Source organism: Ascaphus truei, chromosome 4, assembly GCF_040206685.1.
Source record: "Ascaphus truei isolate aAscTru1 chromosome 4, aAscTru1.hap1, whole genome shotgun sequence".
In the NCBI taxonomy this organism is placed as follows: Eukaryota; Metazoa; Chordata; class Amphibia; order Anura; family Ascaphidae; genus Ascaphus; species Ascaphus truei.
In genome coordinates, this window is record NC_134486.1 from 99,048,125 (window position 1) to 99,069,181 (window position 21,057).

At 41.6% G+C, this 21,057-nt stretch overlaps 1 protein-coding gene across 1 annotated transcript in view; it reads right to left on the bottom strand.

The window, feature by feature from the left end:
- Positions 1-21,057, bottom strand: part of SLC24A3 (solute carrier family 24 member 3) — a 488,027-nt gene that overhangs the window by 27,044 nt on the left and 439,926 nt on the right. The window contains exons 10-15 of the mRNA XM_075596259.1: positions 20,733-20,866; positions 19,811-19,971; positions 17,569-17,839; positions 5,192-5,358; positions 2,783-2,897; positions 1,404-1,516 (exon numbers count right to left, since the gene is read on the bottom strand). Of these exons, the coding sequence (XP_075452374.1) occupies positions 1,404-1,516; positions 2,783-2,897; positions 5,192-5,358; positions 17,569-17,839; positions 19,811-19,971; positions 20,733-20,866 (961 nt within the window). The remainder of the gene's footprint in view (positions 1-1,403; positions 1,517-2,782; positions 2,898-5,191; positions 5,359-17,568; positions 17,840-19,810; positions 19,972-20,732; positions 20,867-21,057) is intronic.

Consider the following 21,057-nt stretch of genomic DNA (forward strand, 5'->3'; position numbering starts at 1 on the left):
GAATTCTGATTTTCTATTCAGGCTTACCAACATTTTTAGCCAGACCTTCTTGCATTGAAACACACATAAGACCAGCCCTGTCGTAAAACCTCCTCTTTTGACGTTTAAAATCTGACTCAAGATATAAAAGGCCTCATACCGTTATACTTAGACAGATGCAAGTCATATCAATAGATTTAGGCGAATTTGCTGAATGTAACACTACTAATTTTGACAGACGTGCGCCTACAGTTAAGTGACAAATGGATATCTGTCCCTGACCGTCTTCTAAACCTCAAGTGTTTGGCCTTTCTGCATTCGTCTCCTTGAAACTATTACAAATATCTAAACGTTATTATTCAGAGTAGGTTTCAGGTCCAGGATTCCATATCTTTTGAACGGTAGGGTTAGTCACGCCCCTTGGCACTCTGGAGAACCCTTTCAGGAATGATTTGAAAGTACCTTTACAAGTGTCCTGTTTTCTTGAGCGTCAAAGGGGCCATAATTTAATCTTAGTCTCTGGGAAAACAGATGTTCTTATCTCTAGATTCTATCTGTCCCATACAACACATATTTCACTTTTAGTGGGCCATCAGTGATACCACCCCAATTAAGCCCTCTTTGTAGATCAGCACAGACACAGGAAGGGTCTTGACCAGTCAAACACAATTTCTTGTATTTTTAAGACAAACTGTAACCACATTAACCCCTGAAGTACCAGATTGATTAAAATATTTAATATAGCAAGATATTATCATGACACATGGTAAAATCTTAAATAATATATGGAGGAATCCATTAATAATCCAACTACGGTACATCTCAGTGTCTTAATTTTGTTATTTTCTGCAATGTTAAAATGGTCTCTAGTCTTAATGTGAACAGTTCCCATAATACCCCAAGGCTTACAAAGTTTATACGGCTGATATTCTCAGTTATACATGCAAGGAGCTCTTTTTTTATACAGTCTTCTCTACTCAAAGAATGTAAGATCAAAAAAGACAAATGCACAAGCACCGACAAAAAAATAACAAGGGAAGAACAGGTCACCAAAAAACTATTAGGTTTTAGGAAGCAACATTCGAAACACATTTGAAATGTAATTATCTAGATAATTTATTTAGTTTGTATGCACTTTATAAATATGTATCCTGCATCTTTAGATCTGTATGTCCATAAATGGCTGGAAGGTAAATGACTTGGACAACGAGTTCATCGCACTGTTTCCCACCAAGCTGTACCAAGAGCACAATCACAGGGACAATTTACCCTTCCTAGCATAAATATGTGAGATCATTAGTTGACATAAGTAGTTACTATATATGTTATGTATATTATGCATTAACTAACGCCCTTGTCCTAGGGTTTTCTACGTCTGTATAGAGTTTTTAAAAAAGTATGATTATATTATAACTAGAACTTACATATGAACCATAATCCACTGCCATTGTCTGTAATGCCCATGGAAGGCCAAGCCCAATAAGAATGTCAAAAACGTTGCTCCCAATGGAATTGGACACAGCCATGTCTCCCATACCTACACGTACAGGGGAAAACAAGCATTTACTTTCCATACAGTTAACAGCAGAGAAAATGGCAGTACACACACTGTGGAAAGGTCCTATAGACACGTCCGTGCATTGTCAAACAACAATATTAGTAGACTTACTGGCATAGCCTAAAATTATATATCATGACAAGCACTGGATAGTGGTAAACACAAACTATTTATGCTAAAATTATGATGGAAACGTCGGGATTCTAGCATTTTGTGTGTTGTGATCATAAATATTAGTTGTTCTGTATTGTTGACCAGTGCTGGTCATGACATATCCTTTTAGGTCAGTGAATCCCCAAAGGAGGGTTCTGGGATTCGTCAGGTGACTCCAAGGGGCCTGGCACAAAATATATATAATGACAGATTACAGGCAGCATAGCAGGTTCCTGAGCCATGTGAGGATTGCGCACTTAGTAAGTCCCGAAACTTCAGCGTGTGGTATAGTTGTCAATTACAGCACGAGCTTCCAAAGTCATCTTGCGCAAACCCTATACATCCGCAGCAGCAAGGCATTGTGGGGCATGACTTTGGAAGCTCCCATAGTAATTGACAGCAATAACACCCATGCTGGCTGTCCACACTGAGATGCAATTTGGAGCCTTATTAAGCATGTATGTGTCCTACGAGCTCAGGACACTATCCTGCCTGGGATATGTCTGATGAGTAAGTAATAAGATTTATTAATTAGAGCTTCGTAGAACAAATATTTGCTAGCAGGGGGAGCAAAAGGTAAAAAAAACAAAACAAAACCTTGGGAACCACTTTTATAGGTTATAACAGTCAATCTTTTCACAGTCAAAATGGTTTAGTATGAACGTTGTGCAACCTTAATAACAGAATTTAATTGCACTAATGAGATGGAGATGCTCAAAAGAGCAGCTGGCTCTACATTAGCTAATGATAGTAACTCAAGAGAAGCTTGTACATATTTTGGAGGGAACGTGTGTTGAGTTGTTTGAAAAAATGAATCCATTTCGGAACTATCTTAGAAAAGGATTTGTATTGTTACTTATAGTTTATTTAGAAATGTTATACATCTAGACATGTAAATAAACTATAATAGTTATTCATTCACTGCAATAGTGCTTATTGAGGACCTGTCCCATGGAAACTCCCATTCAAGTAATTCAGACTTTCCGAGCGAGCGCCCGATTAGTAGGTAATGCATAATCCCAGATGTGTAGAAAAGGCATTGGCCTACGTTGAAATTGTAACTTCCCTTAAGATAGATTGTTCAGCACAAACCTTGTCTCGCTACTATTAAGCTGGCCATACAGTCAGGTACACTGGTTCCAGCAGCTAAGAAGGTGATGCCCATGATCACGTCCGGTATCCCCAATGTAAATCCAATTATAGTGACCTGTGATACACATGCAAATAGTACAACATATGAAAGACAGCTCAGAAGATACCCACCGTTTCAAAACTGAAATTATTCAACTGTAGCCAATAGTTTCGTTAGTACGTTAACGTTTGGGCACAAATACAAAGTATAAAACATCCAGGTTGAAATCTGCAGTCATATGTTGTGTATGCAGTTACTACAATTTGTTTCCATGGTTTAGCACAGGGAGTGCTCATCTCCAGGCCTCAAGCCCCCCTACAGGTCAGGTTTTCAGGATATCCCTGCTTCAGGTGAAGAATGCAAAAATTAGCAGCGCACAACCAAGGGAGCCTGGCAAGGTGACAGTAAAAATATATATTTATTGATCCATCACACACAAAAAAAGGAGGTATAGAACCCTCCAATGCGTTTCGCACCTTTTGAGTGCTTTATCAAACACTCCAGTTCTTCAGCACAGCTGACTCAATCAGTCCCGGCTTCAGCAAAGGAGGCTCAATCAGAGGCTCAGTTTTTGTTTGAGCCACCTGTACGAAAACAGGGACTGATTTAACCACCTGTGCTGAAGCCGGGCCTGATTGAGCCAGCTGTGCTGAAGCAGGGACTGATTGTGCTACCTGTGCCGAAGCAGGGACTGATTGTGCCACCTGTGCTGAAGCAGGGACTGATTGAGCCACCTTTCCCCCTAACCTGTTGGGGCTTAAGGACTGGAGTTGAGAACCCCTAGTTTAGCAAACAGAATAACATGATTATTAGTCAGCTAGCTCATTGCAATGAGAATGTATTGTAAGCTCCTCGGTCACTGAATGCGGTGATGTATTTTAGAAACGTGCGTTTCTCTGAGGTCACTGAATGCGGTGATGTATTTTAGAAACGTGCGTTTCTCTGAGGTCACTGAATGCGGTGATGTATTTTAGAAACGTGCGCTTCTCTGAGGTCACTGAATGCGGTGATGTATTTTAGAAACGTGTGCTTCTCTGAGGTCACTGAATGCGGTGATGTATTTTAGAAACGTGCGTTTCTCTGAGGTCACTGAATGCGGTGATGTATTTTAGAAACGTGCACTTCTCTGAGGTCACTGAATGCGGTGATGTATTTTAGAAACGTGCGTTTCTCTGAGGTCACTGAATGCGGTGATGTATTTTAGAAACGTGCGTTTCTCTGAGGTCACTGAATGCGGTGATGTATTTTACAAACGTGCGTTTCTCTGAGGTCACTGAATGCGGTGATGTATTTTACAAACGTGCGTTTCTCTAAAAATGTATGTTAAAAAAAAAATGTAAATATCAATTAGATGATGACCAGATGGAATATCATTATCAACATTATTCCACTTTTCAAAGGTTGCAAAAGAATATTTTAACCAGAAAAAGATGAAGAGACCAAAACCCCCAAAACAAGAAGTAGTTTAGAAAAAACGATACCCAAATTACAGGTGATAAACTCCAAACAACTCCAAACATAATGCCTGGGGCAAAATGAACTGCTCAATTTCAATTGAGCATTATGGGAAAACAGAGAGGAGGGTGAAAGTAATAGATACAGATTATGTCACATGTTAGGGCAGAATTTAGTGGACTCACTTTCCCTTACATTGGAGGAGCGACAGGACAAATTTAATTTGATGTTAATATAATTGTGGCTGGCCCATGATTTAGTGATCAGGGGTAGACTGCTCAGATTGTAGTAGGCACAAGAGTATTTGTTAGACTACGGAGGAATACCATGCTGGGTCTTGTTACATACTGTAATCCCAAATGCAACGTGTGATTTACAAGCACCAGTGCGTTATAATGGCATTGCCATTATTTATTGGCTCACGTGGAAGGAATTTGCCATTTTTTATGCGTTCGATGGAAAAAAAGTCAAGGCTTATACTGTAACCTGTAGTGATGATCACTTGGAAAAATGATCAAGGTAGTTGCTTCTTTAAAATAACATTAAGGATGATACCGCTTATCAAATAAGCTGTTGGTTGATACTAGTTATTATTATTTTGTGTTCCAGAATGACATGCAGTAATCAATGATAGCACCTTAATTATATTATACAACATAATCAAACAGAAAAGGGTATTTGGATTTCCACCACCAACTCACTTTGTTGAAAACACTCTTTGGGCAGGGGGGATGGGGTGTGGGGGGGTGGGGTAGGGGGCTTGGTAGTGGGGAGAGATCCAAATAGACAAATGATAGACTGACAGTAAAAAAAAAGGGATAAAGGAAATGTATCGTACATGGAATGCTCTGTACCTATAAACAGAGACATTGTTATGAAAAAGGTTTATTAGGTCATTGTTTCTTTCAACTTACCATCCACACCATCACATAGGAGAAGGCTGCTATCCAGATCGAGGAAGCGGCGAATGTTACCATGAACCACTTCTCCCAGCGGGGCTTAGCACAGTTGGGCACAGTGAAGTACATGAGGAAACACAATGGCCACGTTACCACCCATTTTGCTTTGTTGGCTTTTCCAGCTGCAAGCAAGCGACAATAAGGTTATAGCGGATAAAAGCACCAACACAAACAACTGTAAGTTGTAGAGTACATTAAGGATTAAGGCCATGCCAATGAATGGTCTGAGTGGTGTCTTCTGGCACCAGAAGGTGTCCTATGGAATAGCGCAGCTTTGTAAATATATGCCCAAATGCATAAGTGTCCTTACATGCCCCATACAACTTACTGCCTGATCAAGTCTCTTAGAGATCATATATCCAAATAAGAGCACAATGGCACGGATGCATCACTCAGTTAAAATGGAGTTAATATCGCACGCGGTAAAAAAATAAAAATCCGGGCATTATTACCGCAATTTTAAGATGGTATTCATCAACATTGGGGCAATCATTTACCGAACACAATATTTGGGCCAAACTCGCGAGGCAGTAATTAATGCAACCGTTAATAATGTGTTAATTACCGCATCGTGATAACATTTCTATCATAGGCTTGTGTAATACCTATTATTGCAGAAGCCTGTGATAGAAATAACATGAACCCGTTTGATGCCTGCGTTACTAAGGTACACCACAGGCACTTAAAGGCCATAATACTTAAAACATATGGCTACCTTAGTAGCAATAAGGACGGCCTTCTACCCAGCAGGGGTAAGTAATACTTTTATTTATTTAGGGTGTACATTGATTTCCAATGTGGCTATCTATGCCCCCATTGAGGGCCTAGGTAGCCACAGTGACAATCAATGGATTTAATGACTTCGTTTTTATTATGTTATTATTTATTGTAATGTATATTTTATTGAATGTATTTTGCTATGCTTTTCAATGGACAAAAGTCCCATTAGCACACCTGGGGTATATGCAAATGAGATATGCAACGTATATTTAAATGTGTCACACCCCCACACCTCCTAAACTATTTCCATAAGACCAGTCAAAGGCCCGTTGTGATGAAGGGTATACTGGTCTCAGGACCAACATGTAAGGAATCCGGTTCTGCTTTTGGTTATAGCCTTGCAGAATTGTTAAGTTTCTAGTTACTCACTCTGGAATCTATAAACACCTGTGCTAGCTATCTCTGCTGCCCAAGCCGGTGCTCCATCATTGGAGGAATTCTCACACACCTCCCTCCTGTGATTGGCTCACTGCCCTTTATATGCTGGGCTTTGGCACTGAGTCAGGGCCGAGCATAACCCTTCACAGGATGTTACTGTGTTCAGCCACAGGCCTCTTGGCTTGTCTCCTTTGTGTATTAACCTTTCGAGTTCTCGTTATTAGTTCCAGAGGCCTGCTTCTACTCTCCACACAGAGGCCTGTCTTCTCGTGTTCCCAGAGGCCTGCTGCTACTCTCCACGCAGAGACCCGAGTTCCTGTGTTCCAAAGCCTGCTGTTACTCTCTACGCAGAGGCCTGTCTTCTTGTGTTCCCAGAGGCCTGCTGCTACTCTCCATGCAGAGGCCTGAGTTTCTGTGTTCCTGAGGTCTGCTGCTACACTCCACGCAGAGACCTCTCCCGGACTCCTGTGCTGAAGCATTGGTTTGCCAGCACTGGTCCCTGCAACCTGCTGCATACACCTCTTGCTGAGGTTGCTGTTTTCACCCCGTGGCCTGCTGCTCTTTCCCCTTCGCAGAGGCTAGCTGGAACTCCTGCGCTGAAGCATTGGTTTACCAGTATTGCCTGGTGGTGTGCCCACGCCGGTCTATGGCCATGGGCGGTGGACGGCACTTGCGCAGACCCCGCCCCCGACCTGCAGCGATTACGCTGAAACAGAAGGACCTGCTTGATTTTCTGTTGCCGACTCCCTGCTTGGACTACGACTACCCGGATATCTCCTCTTCTGACTCTGGCTCATCCAAAGACTACGCTGTTCTCTCCCGTCCTGAACCCGGCCTGTTTGACTACGAACTTTGCACTCCGGACCAGTCTGCGCGGTCTAAGGTCGGTGATTTCATAACCCCACCTCAGCTCCGCGGTCCGGCCTCGGTGTGTGGCGAGCACAAGTGTAACACAACAGAATGAGAACCCACAACCTCTGCTATTCTGGGCAGTATCTCTAGCATTGAACTAAACCAGAAGCTGGGAAATGCTAATGTCACAGCATACGTTTCAGCTCTACTGCTCACACCTGTAGCTCTCTCACCCAGACCATTTCCATTTCCTGGTTGTCAGTTCCATGCAAAAGCTGCATTTCAGGCTCTGGAGGGAACTTGCAAAACCTATCACCTCTTTGGGGTGGTGAGAAAAGAATGTGAAGTTATTTGAAGCGGTTTCGCCTTTTGCACTAAACGGAGTTGAGACTAGAATTCAGCTAGTTACATAGTAGATGAGGTTGAAAAAAGACATAGGGTCCATCAAGTTCAACCTATGCTAAATTTAGACAACAGATACTTTATCCTATTTCTATACTTACTTATTGATTCAGAGGAAAACAAACAAAAAACCCCAGAGTCATATCATCCAATGATATCTCATAAGGGGAAAAAGAAATTCCTTCCTAACTCCAAGAATTGGCAATCGGATTAATCCCTGGATCAACATCCTTCCCATGTTTACTTATTTGGTATATCCCTGTATACCTTTCCCATCTAAAAAGATGTCCAACCTTTTTTTGAACAAATCTATTATATCTGCCATCACAGTCTCCATGGGTAATGAATTCCACATTTTAACTGCCCTTACTGTAAAGAACCCTTTCCTTTGTTGCTGGTGAAATCTCCTTTCCTCCAACCTTAAGGGATGGCCCGTGTCCTTTGTACTGCCCATGGGATGAATAGTAATTTTGAAAGCTCCTTGTACTATCCCCGAATATATTTGGATATAGTTATCATATCCCCTCTTAGACGCCTCTTTTCAAATGTAAATAAATCTAATTTAGCTAGCCTCTCATAAGTTAGAATGTCCATCCCCTTTATTAATTTGGTGGCTCTTCTCTGCACTCTCTCTAGTTCCATAATGTCTTTTCTTAGGATTGGTGCCCAAAATTGTACTCCATATTCAATGTGTGGTCTTACTAATGCTTTGTAAAGGGGCATAATTATGTTTACTTCCCTTCCATCCATTGCCGGTTTGATGCAAGATAAGATCTTGTTTGCCTTTGCAGCTACTGCATGACTTTGGGCACTATTGCTAAGCCTGCTATCTACAAGCAGTCCTAAATCCTTCTCCATCAAGGATTCCCCCAATATATCTCCATTTAATTTGTAAGTCGCCTGTTTATTCTTGCATCCCAAATGCATAATCTTACATTTATCTGTATTAAACCTCATCTGCCATTTACCTGCCCACGTTTCCAGCCTCTCCAAGTCCTTCTGAAGAGAAATTACATCCTGCTCTGATTCTATTACCTTCCACAATTTAGTATCATCAGCAAAGATGGAGACTTTGCTCTCGATCCCAACCTCAAGGTCATTAATGAACAAGTTAAAAAGCAGAGGTCCCAGTACTGATCCCTGAGGTACTCCACTCACGACTTTAGCCCAACCTGAAAAAGTTCCATTTATGACAATCCTCTGTTGTCTGTCCTTTAACCAGTTTTCAATGGAGGTGCATATATTATTACTGAATCCAATTTTCTTTATTTTGTACACCAACCTCGTGTGAAACCGTATCAAAAGCCTTTACAAAATCTAAGTAGACCACATCAACTGCATTACCCTGGTCTAAATTCCTACTTACCTCCTCAAAGAAACAAATAAGGTTAGTTTGGCATGATCTATCCTTCATAAATACATGCTGACTATTACTAATAATTTTGTTTTCCATTAGGTATTCCTGAATATTATCCCGTATTAAACCTTCAAGTAGTTTCCCCACTATTGAAGTCAGGCTTACAGGTCTGTAATTTCCCGGTTGTGATCTAGCTCCCTTTTTAAATATAGGCACCACATCTGCTTTACGCCAATCTTGTGGTACTGAGCCTGTGGAAATGGAGTCCGTGAATATTAAATATAATGGTTTGGCTATTACTGAGCTTAACTCCTTGAGAACTCTTGGATGTATGCCATCGGAGCCAGGTGCCTTAATTACTTTATTTTTTTCAAGTCGCTTATGAACTTCTTCCTCAGTTAACCAATTGTTCATTAATATGGAGGTTTTGGCTTCCTCCTACGGCACTACTATTGAACTTGATTCTTCCCTGGTAAATACAGAGGCAAAGAATTTGTTTAATACCTCTGCTTTTTCCTTATCTCTAATAATCTGCCTACACATCTCACACTGAAAGGGTCCTATATTTTCTTTTCTCATTTTTTTGTTATTAAGGTACTTAAAAAACTTTTTAGGGTTGACCTTACTTTCCATTGCAATCCTTTTTTCATTATACATTTTTGCTAATTTGATTGCCCTTTTGCAATTTTTGTTACATTCCTTATAATTCTGATACGATGTCTCCGTCCCTTCTGACTTAAAGAATCTAAACGCCTTCCTCTTCTTGTCCATTTCCTCCCCTACCTGTTATTTTAGCCACATTGGTTTTGACGTATTTCTTTTATACTTATTACCCAAGGGTAAACATTGATAAGTGTGATTTTTTAACAATGTTTTACAGACTACCCATTTATCTTCTACATTTTTCCATGCAAAAGCATCATCCCAGTGTATAACTTGTAGATTGGACCTCAGTTTATTAAAATCTGCCTTTCTAAAGTTTAAGGTCTTTGTTGAACCGAAGTAATCTGTTTTTTGATAATTTATTTCAAATGAGACCAGGTTATGATCACTGTTACCCAAATGTTCCAGGACTTGAATATTTGTTATTACTTCTACATTGTTTGATATGACCAAATCCAGAACTGCCCCTCTCCTGGTTGGTTCCTCAATAATTTGGGTCATATAATTGTCCTTAAGCACCCCCAAAAACCTGTTTCCTTTTGTTGTAATGCTAATCTCATTGCCCCAGTCTATGTCTGGATAAGTAAAAACCTCCATTATGCAAACATGACCCAGTTTTGATGTCTTCTCATTTGCAAAAGTATTTTACCTTCCTCAATCTCACAGATATTTGGTGGTTTATAGCATATTCCCACAAACATTTTCTTTATACTTTTACCTCCACTGCTTATTTCTATCCACAAAGTCTCTACATTTTCATCATTCCCTTCATAGACATCATCCCTTATAATAGGTTTTAGATCCGGTTTAACATATAAACATACTCCACCTCCCCTTCTAGTTGTTCGATCCTTCCGAAAAAGGGAATAACCCTCTAAATTAATTTGTCCAGTCATGAGTTTCATTCCACCATGTTTCAGTAATGCCTATATCATCATACTGCTCCCTTGCAGCTATTAATTCAAGCTCCCCCATTTTATCTGTCAGGCTTCTTGCATTAGCAAGCATGCATTTAAGTTTTTTCTCAGCCTGTACTATTATCTTATCTGCTCCTTCCTTTCTGCACCCACTTGGTTTAGTCTTTAGAAGTTTTCTAGTATTATCTGTATTTACTATGGGTGTCTCACTGCTTGTCAAACTCGCACTTGCCCCCATTCTACCTCAATTCCACCTTGTATCCTCCTCTATTCCATTTAGTTCATTATCTGTTTCATTCCCCTCCCCCCTCCATCCTAGTTTAACATTTCCTCCAACCTTTTTAGCATTCCCCCCCCTAGCACAGAAGATCCCTCTTCATTGAGATGCAATCCGTCCCTAGAATATAGATGGCACCTCTCAGAAAAGGAGTCCCACTGCTCTAAAAACCCAAACCCCTCCTTTCTGCACCACTTTCTTAGCCATGCATTAACCTCCCTGATCTCCGACTGTCTCCCTGCGGTAGTGCATGGCACTGGTAGTATTTCAGAAAATACTACCTTGGAGGTCCTTGCCTTAAGCTTTTGGCCTAGATCCCTGTAATCATTTTTTAGGACCCTCCATCTTTCTCTAACTTTGTCATTGGTGCCAACATGTACCAAGACCGCCGGGTCACTCCCAGCCCCCCCCCCCCCCCAACAATCTGTCTACCCGATCTGCAATGTGCCGAACCTGAGCACCCGGGAGACAACAAACTGTTCCAAAATCTTTCTTTGTATCTGAGCATCCTGAGTCCCCACTGTGCTGGAGGAACTATTCCCCTGGCTGCTAGAGGAATTAGTCTCCCGCAGCCTTGCCATTTCTGCCCCGATATTCCCAATATCTTCACTCAACATGGCAAATCTATTGGGATGTGTCAGCTCAGAAACGACCTGCCTCTCCCTATTGCCCTTGCTTCCCTTCTAACTGTCACCCAGCTACCTACCTGCTCCTCACTAACAGCGCCACCATCTGCACCACTAGTCGAAGCAAGGGCCTGCCCAGTGAGCTCTAAACCCCTTTCAAGATTGCCAATGTCCCTCAATATTGCATGTTGCCTCTTCAGATCAGCAATCTCTGACTTGTAAAATTTTTAAAAGATAAATGCAAGTTTGCTCATTCCACCCAGATTTGCAGGCTCGGAATGAAACCGCTTCTAAAAAAGCTTTTTCCACACCGTTTGGACACGCAAAAGGGCTTAGAGAACAACAAAGCATGCCAATCCAATTGAAATGGCTCTTTCTGAACAGATTTGCACAACTCACAGCACAACTCATATGCCCCTTAAGGCGCACACTGAGAAAAATAAGGTTAGTACTTGGACGCACATCAGCACAATTCTATTTGAGATTTTCGTGCTTCAATTGTACACCAAAAATGCCATTTCCATTGCACATCGCCATTGACTGCAACAGCCAAATGGTAAAAAGACAAATTTCACACCGCAAAGAAATACAGGCATACCCCGCTTTAAGGACACTCACTTTAAGTACACTAGCGAGTAAGTACATATCGCCCAATAGGCAAACGGCAGCTCACGCATGCGCCTGTCATCACGTTCTGAACAGCAATACCGGCTCCCTACCTGTACCGAAGCTGTGCGCAAGCGGGGAGACTATAGAGCCTGTTACAAATGCGTCATTTACATCAGTTATGCACGTATATAACGATTGCAGTACAGTACATGCATCGATAAGTGGGAAAAGGTAGTGCTTCACTTTAAGTACATTTTCGCTTTACATACATGCTCCGGTCCCATTGCGTACATTAATGCGGGGTATGCCTGTACTTCCTAAGGCAAAAGCCAAGAAACAGTGGATGGTGTTTTCAACATTTTAGGAAAGACTTTTTTTTGACACTGAGAACACAAATAGCCGAGATGAATCCAAGAAAGCTGTAAAAATGCAGAAGCAATGCTGTTTCTGGAAACAATCTGATAAGATTCAATTAGTAAGAAAACACAGAATGCTTTTGTTAAGCACTTAGCGTGAAATTTTGTATCTTACGCATAAAATGAGACAGATCTTTTAAATGATTCCATATTGCACCAGTTTAAAAATCCCCGCACCCTATCTAATATTCAGCGGAATAGTTGAATGAATTAACCTGGCAGCTGCTTTTGCCCCAGTTTTGTTTGATTCAGAAGTCACTATGGTTTTCCAATTTCTTTACGTTGAAAATATGGAGAGATTTTGATTGTTTAATCAATGTATTTCTTCTTATTCATAAAGCTCCAATACAGTCAATTGCAGTGCAATTCAAATCAATGTGCAATCTACTGCTTGAAAGCTTCATGAATATGGCCTTCAGTCAAATGTTTAGATACAGGTTTAAAAAAACAGGGCAGAATGTGACACTTCATATCGAATATCTTCTTCCCAAGTTCTTCATTGCTCAAAATGACTACTCTCTAAATCGTGATATATATATATTCTAAGTCAGTGGTATTTTTCCATACCACCACATTTTACAGGATTGTAAATGATCTATACTCACATGTATCTATAACCAGGTGTAAGGAGCCGCCGGACGCACTCCCCGTGGCGGGTCCCCTTCTTGCCTGTACAGACCTGCGCAGCGGCCGTCCCCGCGTTGCCCCGTCGGGCCTCCACTCTTGGCGGCTGTGCGCCACGGTCCTCTCCTCTGGCGGCTAGGCGCGTTGCCACACTTCCGTGTAGCGCGCGCGCAAGCTTTACAGGGTGCGCGCGCACCCAGCCTTCTATCTCCTCGTCCTGTCACGGAGCGCTCCACCTCCCGGCCCAGCCATACGCCTGGCTTCCTCTTCCGCTCTGCTCCCGAACCTATCCCTGAGGCAACCCAGACACACCTCCGTTCCTCCCCTGCCCTCCATTGGTCAGCCATCCTTTATTACCCCAGTCCTTCCTCTCCTTCCTCGCTCTGCATAGCTTCTCGTAGCCTTGTGCTGTTTGGAGTTCTGCGCCTGGCCCTCTGCTCTTTTCCTGCTCTAGTTGCTGATCCGGCTTGTCTGACTGCCCTCTCTGGATTTGGACCTCGGCTTCCCTTGACTACGTGTACCTCTCTACCCCTGGATTTGGCTACGGACTTTGACCTTACCGCTCTCTCCCTTCCTCGACCCCTGGCTTACGAACTTACTATTCGGACCTCTGGCGCCCCGGACTTGGCAAGTACTTAACCATTCTACACTCACGAACCCGGCAACGCACCCTACCACACTCTGGGCACGCCCTCTCTGCTGTGGGTGCGTGGTATACTACCTTCCCACCTCAGTACTGGGGACTGGTCTGCGAGCAGCACAGCGTTACACCAGGGCCGCCAAAATGGGGAAGAGCTCGGAAAATTGTCCATGGCCCAACGTGTGCGTCCGGCTGCCGGGCCCCAAGTCTCCCCAGCTGCTGTGGCGGGGCCTTCACCCCAACACCTCCGCCCATGCCGATTGGCGCCGGAGGTTTGGCCTTCCTAGAAGTCTGTCCCAACCTTGACATCCCCAACAAGGGACCAGAGCCACCCCCTGACAAAGTAAAGTGTGTTTGAGTGGGGGTGGGGGGGAGAGGGGAATTGTTGTGTGGTGGGGGGAGTGGGAGGGTATTGAGTTGGGGGGGGATTGAGTGTGGTGGAGGGATTCAGTGTGAAAATAGAGGGAGCTTGAGTGAGAGTGAGGGTGGGGAGAGAGGGAGATGAGTGATAGGGGATTGAGTGGAAGAGGAGGGTGAGAGGAGAGTGAGAAAGAGGATGGGGCATTGAGTGAGAGGATGGGGCATTGAGTGAGGGCGGGTGAGAGTGAGAGGAGGAGGAAGCAGAGAGTGGGAGGAGGGGGAGCAGGATCGGTTGTAAGGGAGGGAGAGGAGTAAGAGAGGGGGAGAGAGAGAGAGGGAAGAGTAAGAGAGGGAGAGTGATAGAGATGGAGGAGGGAGTGGGGGGGAGGAGAGTGAGAGATGGGGAAATGGGAGTGACGGGGACAGAGAGGGGGACAGGGAGTGGGGGAGGGAGAAAATGAGAAGGGGAGTGTGAGAAGGGGGAGAGAAATGGAGGAGGGTGAGAGAGTGAGGTGGTGTGTAAGAGAGAGGGGGCGTGCATGGCCACCAACATGGGGGGCACCGGTAGAAACTTGAATCCTGGGCCACAGAAAGCGGTCGGTGGCCCTGTCTATAAGCACTCTACCCCCTTAAAGTAGCAATCTGCTCCAGAAGTCTCTAGTTTAACTCACAATACTAATACCCCCCACCCCCCGAGCATGTTGTGGTCTTTAAAAAATAAATAAAAAATGTAGTGTTAAAAAGCAGGATTTTCTTAATCTCTACCTTCTGAGGTTACCATGGTAAGCTTTAGACTACACTGGGCTCTGGTCAGAGTTCATTTTAGCCTCCAGGACATGGAATATTTCAAATGCTTACAATATATCTCCTGAACGGAGCATCAGATTGTAAAAGGTGAGTATAAATCTCTTAAACAAATGATATAAAAAGAGGACAACCAGTGCGGACTGCTGCTTTATAAAAGGAGCAGTCCATGTAATATCCTACATGTGTTTAAAAAAAAAATCAGTTCTGTAGTATTAAATAATACTTGCAATTTTTTTTAAAATTCAACTTTTAATGAGGTTTAATATACTGAGCATCCTGTGATTTCTACAGCAGGTTTTAGCCCACCTCGCCTGCAGCGCAAGATCTTTCTAACACTTTCCTGTTTGTGATAAATTGTTGCCAATATTCCCAGCAGTTTGAGCTGCAAACTGTAACAATAGATAATGTTAACTTAGTAATATCAGGATACATTGTAGCTGCTGAGTTACACTGACTGAAGGATTGATTGAAACGGAAAGGCGGTCCTGAGAAGCAGGATCTTTGCTGATCAATCACGGGAGAACAAATCAATCGGCAGCTTAGGTTACTAGTTTTCAATAAAGGTAATCAAGGGCTGCATATAGTAAAACAAAAAAATATATATCTATATATTTTTTTTTTAAAGTTATGCTTGGATTTATATTAACTATAATTCTTGTTAATTTGCAATGCAACTCATCAAATACTTTTACTGGACAAATCTCTAGCTGGAACCCTACACATTATGCTGTGAGGCACTCTTCCCATTGCTTGAGAAAATGGCAGTTCCACTGAAATGAAGGGATCAAAAATCTTGTTTAGCAAGTGGAAGGCTGTTCCAGAGCATATTAAAAAGGGGCTTTTTTTTCTTGCTCCTGTTCTCTCTCCTTCCACAGCAACCAGAGACTTTGAAGCCAGCCATGGTAGTATGAAGTACCACCGGGGCAGACTTTGGGAGCCACCTGTGTTACTTTACACAACAGAAGTTCTTGTACTTTTATACAGTACTGTACCTAACGTCTATATTTTATACTACTGACATCTGCTGGCCTTTTAAATAGCTGCACCCACACAATAAAATATGGAATTCCATCAATTCCTAAGAAGGCACCGATAAAAAATATCCGCAGGGAAGACTTTTCACTTTACTCACTAAAAACTACATAGTAAACTCAGTCATATTTGGTATGTTGATCATTATAATTTAATTTTAAACTGGCTTGCTTTGGTAAAATATATTCAATAACCTGTAATCACTTAAAAAATACTACCTGGCTGAATGGGGTTACGGTGACAGCTGCAATGTTGGGCCCTTGATTCAGGTATTAACTATGTGAAATACATATCGTATCAATGATTTACTCTTTTAGAACGAATGTTAATACTGGTGACCGATGTTTAATTATGATACAGTATGTTGTTTTCTGATCCTGTACATTGCAGACACTTCCCCCCTTCTTTTTTTTTCTGTACTACCCACGCCTTAAAAAAAAACAAAAAAAACACACACACACACACACACACACACACAATTAATAGTGGTCAAGTGATTTAAATATAATTGTTATACGATCAATGCTCAAAAACCTCTGGTGGGAACTCGTTTTAAAAAGTTCCCTTCAATGTACAGATGCTTCGAAGGATCCAGAGGGAGCACAGGTCGCAGTCACTCCAAAAAAGAAATATATATATATACTTAGTTAAATATGGTGGGTAAAAAAAGTGACAAAAACCCTCCACAGCAAAGCATATAGCTAATGGAAATATTACTGTATGCTCATTTGCAGGTCTTAGACAGGTGTGCACCCTTGCCTTTCACCATTATCACCCAGCACACAGCGCTTCCACTGCAGCAAGGGATTCTGGGAAATGACATGCAAATGAGCACACAGTGCCACCTTTTGCTTCAAAACCATAAACATGGTTCCCTATAGGCTTACGCTTACTGCATGGTCACAGCTTTGAGCACAGCCAGGGTTAAGATGCATAGCCAGTAAACCCACCCACAGACAGCTGTTTCGACCTTAATGGGTCTCCTCAGTGTGGGGTTGGTTATACTGTCTATGCAAAAATGAAGCAAGGGATGGTTTTACCATACTTAGTTAAGTTATGGTGGGTGAAAAGCCTATAGGGAACCATGTTTATGGTTTTAAAGCAAAAGTTGGCACTGTGTGCTCATTTGCATGTCATTTCCCTGAATTCCTTGCTGCAGTGGAAGTTCTGTGTGCTGGATTATACATATATATATATATCGCGTATGTACGAAATTTGGTCCAGTTTGGCCCAGAAAAAATATGGTCACCCTATATTTCAATATTGTTCTTGTGAAATGAAAAAATATAAACAGATAGGTAGCCAGGGTTAATTTAACCTCTGGGGCATTATGGTGGGATATTTCGGGATATTCTGTGGTATCACTGCCACTGAATCCTATGGAAACACTGATATTCTGAGTTATAACACAATATTCAATGTTATCAATAAGCAAGATAAAGATGGCGATAAAGCTGAATACATCTGAACATATTCATGAGTCAAGGTGTACTATGAACACCTAACACTTTAACCCAACCCCAGACCATTGCCTAAGCATAGTAACTACATTGACCATCCCATTTCTATTAAAAAAGTAAGTTGGCTCTTACATGGGATGTCAAACGGAGTGAAGGGCCCATCATTATCATCATCCTCTTCTTCCTCTTCTTCATCGTTCTCATTATTCTCATTGTCTTCGTTTTCGTTCTCAGTCTCATTATCAGCCTCAGCAACATCCTCATCCCTTCTGGTCCCATTGACATTTCTCTCTGTAGCATTCCCAGGACCTGTCCCATTCTCTAACGCATGTTTAATTGGAATCTTGATGGATACTTCAGACTCTCCATTAGCATAGGCTCTGCTGTTTATTAATCTCTGCCTCTGGAAAAGAGAGCCACATACTTACTCATCAGACAAAACAAGTAAATCAGATACATATTGGTGATAGAATTGGAAGGAAAGACCCTACCCATTGCAGTAAATGAACTTTTGCAGATTTAGCAGTCTTCCACAATCTCCCTGCTGATGCAGATCATCCCCAATCATCAATCTCTTCTTTTCCTCTGTTACCAAATATACATGAAGGGCCAGATCCACAAAAGGGTTCCAAGCTGTAGCACCCCTCAGGCTCTATACATATGAATGGGAGTAAAAGCGTGCTAAATCTTAGCCCCCTTTTATGCATCTAGGCCTAAGTGTTGATATGGATCTGGGCCTAAGTGTTCATATAAGACAATAGTACAAATGTGGATTATAACAGTCCTCCTAGGTGTGCCGACGAGTATTCTAAAACTTACCTTGGAAAATCTGGGGCAATCACCAACAATACCCCAGTAATGCTGCAACATTTTCTGTGACATTTCTGCAGAAAAACTAATGGCCCATCGGATTAAGACAGCAGGGGTCACAGGCAGTCCCATTCAGTTTGAATGTTTCAGTTTGAATGGGACTGCCAGGGACCCCCGCTGTGTTAATCCGATGAGCCATTAGTCTGTGCAGAAATTTCACTGAAATGTTGGCAGCATTACCTGGATATTGCCCCAGAATTTCCAAGGCAAGTTTTAGAATACTCGTCGGCGCACCTGTATATATGGGCTAAAAACACACTGAGCACATATATAAAGACCGTATATGTGTATACTATACTGTTTATGTGTAATATATATATATATATATATATATATATATATATATATATATATATATATATATATATATACATACACACACACATTATTTAAGTTATAGTGGGTGAAAAGGTGACTAAAAACCCTCCATCGTATAGCATATAGCATATAAAAATATTACTTGTGAGCACATTCACATGTCTTAGACAGGTCTGCAACCCTGCCCTTCACCAAGCAAGGGGTTCTGGGAAATTACATGCAAATGAGCATACAGTGCCACCTTTTTTCTCAAGACCACATTACATGGTTAAACAGACTGTTTCGACCTTGCAAAGTCAGTACAACCAACCTCACACTGATGAGACCCACAAGGTCGAAACAGTCTGTCTGTGAGTGGGTTTATTGACTTTTGCATGTCATTTCCCAGAATCCCTTGCTGCAGTGGAAGCGCTGCATGCCAAGCGATAATGGTGAAGGGCAGGTTTGCAGACATTTCTAACACATGTGAATGTGCTCACAAGTAATATTTTTATATGCTATACAGTGTATATATATATATATATATATATATATATATATATATCTAAGCCCCATTATAACGCGATCCGTTACAACGCGAATCCGCTTATAACATGATGCAAGTGTGGCTCCCAATTTTCGTATTTATGAATACTTTTCAACACGATTATTGGTATCTTAAATACTTTATTGTACAATGCATACAATTGTACATTATTTCTAACGCGATCCGCTTATAACGCGATGTGATTCTTTGGACCCCAAGCACAGCGTTATAAGGGGGTCTATCTATCGATCGATCTATCTATCTATCTATCTATCTATCTATCACTTTTAGCCTGTAAATCATTGTTGTACCACCAGCTACCATTACACAGACAAATGTATAAAACGGTATGAAATACATAAACGTAAAAAGGAGATGGATGTGTGCAGGTCATAAATTTTTGGTAAATTCAGATGTGCTGTGCAATTATTACAATTACATCTTATGAGACATCTGTAAATATGTGACATACATTATGATACCAATGCTTCTTACTGTATGCATTAAAGGTAAAAAAAAAATTATGATATGCACATACAGTACAGGTATAACGTACTATACATGTACCTGCCAAACTCCCCAGCGGAATGCCCCTGCAGAGTTTTCACTACAAATTAACAATTGAAAATGCTGTAGGACATCAGGACTCAAGCAACTAACCTCATTGATCAGCATTCGACTAGCCATGGAAAGTCGGGTTTTGGGGGGAAAGTGGCTAGTGATCATGATCCTTAGCCCAGCCTCAGAGAAGGAGAGCTGGTGCGGGTATGCAGACAGTAACTCATCTACCATTATCACTGAGGTTTTGCGATGAAAGTTTCCTGTACACAAAAGTAAAGAATTAGCAATCGGAAATGAGTATTGCCAGATTTAGCAACGAGCGATGAGCATCTCCAGGGATTCTATCATCACACGTGATCCCCAGGGCCCAGATCATGTGGAACACAGACATGGTTTCCTGTTTGTCTTCTCAGGTTGGTAGGAAAAGATCATCGAGCTGTAGAAATGTTGGAAGACTTCAATTAATTCCTAACTCAATATATCATCCCAAACCCCAAACTTTATTCAAATGGTTCCATAGGGTTGACGTTTCTGGATTTCAGCAATAATAAGTACAAATAGTTAACCCAAACTCTATCATTAAAGGAAAAAAAACAATAATGACTGGTTTCTTTTGAAATTAAGAGACATTTTCATTTTCTTTTTCAGCAGGGGATCTAAAGTTTGGAGTGTTTATCAATGATGTGCTTCAGATCTACCTACCATTGTCAGAGGGTGGGTGAGAGATCAGGATTTTCCTGTGCAAGCACCGAGTGACACCAGACAAAGTGAGGAGCAAGAGGACATCAAAGTCTCTGCGTCGTTTACCGACCAACATTACAAAATATATTTTTAAATAACGTGTTCATGTCCGATTTCTGTGTCGGGTCAGCATGCTCACATATTAGGTACTACCATTCTCCCACCTTCCTTCTACTTACTGCTGTAACCTTACACTTAGGGGAAACATGAGAAGGATCATACTGCACCTGTATGATATTTCTACACGTCACTATGCACATACACATTACGTAACCATTACCTTTTTTAAGTAAAACCACCGTTGCATCACAGTTGATGTTGTCATCTAATTCTGTGTTGTTTGCTAATCCATTTGCTGTGTTTGCTGCACTTTTTGTCCTCTTTTCGAAGCATTGGTGTATAGAGGAGTTGAATCTGAATAAGGAAACAGACACTGTCATTTAGTGCATATAACATAGCCCCCTTCTCAACTGAAAACTATGACCAAATGTTCTGGCAGTAATGCTCTCAATGTTGCTTGGTTTTGACAAGGTTTACAGCACAAACACAGAAAGAATAAACTTAACTCAATCAACACAACCACTCATTTGTGGCAATTCACATTA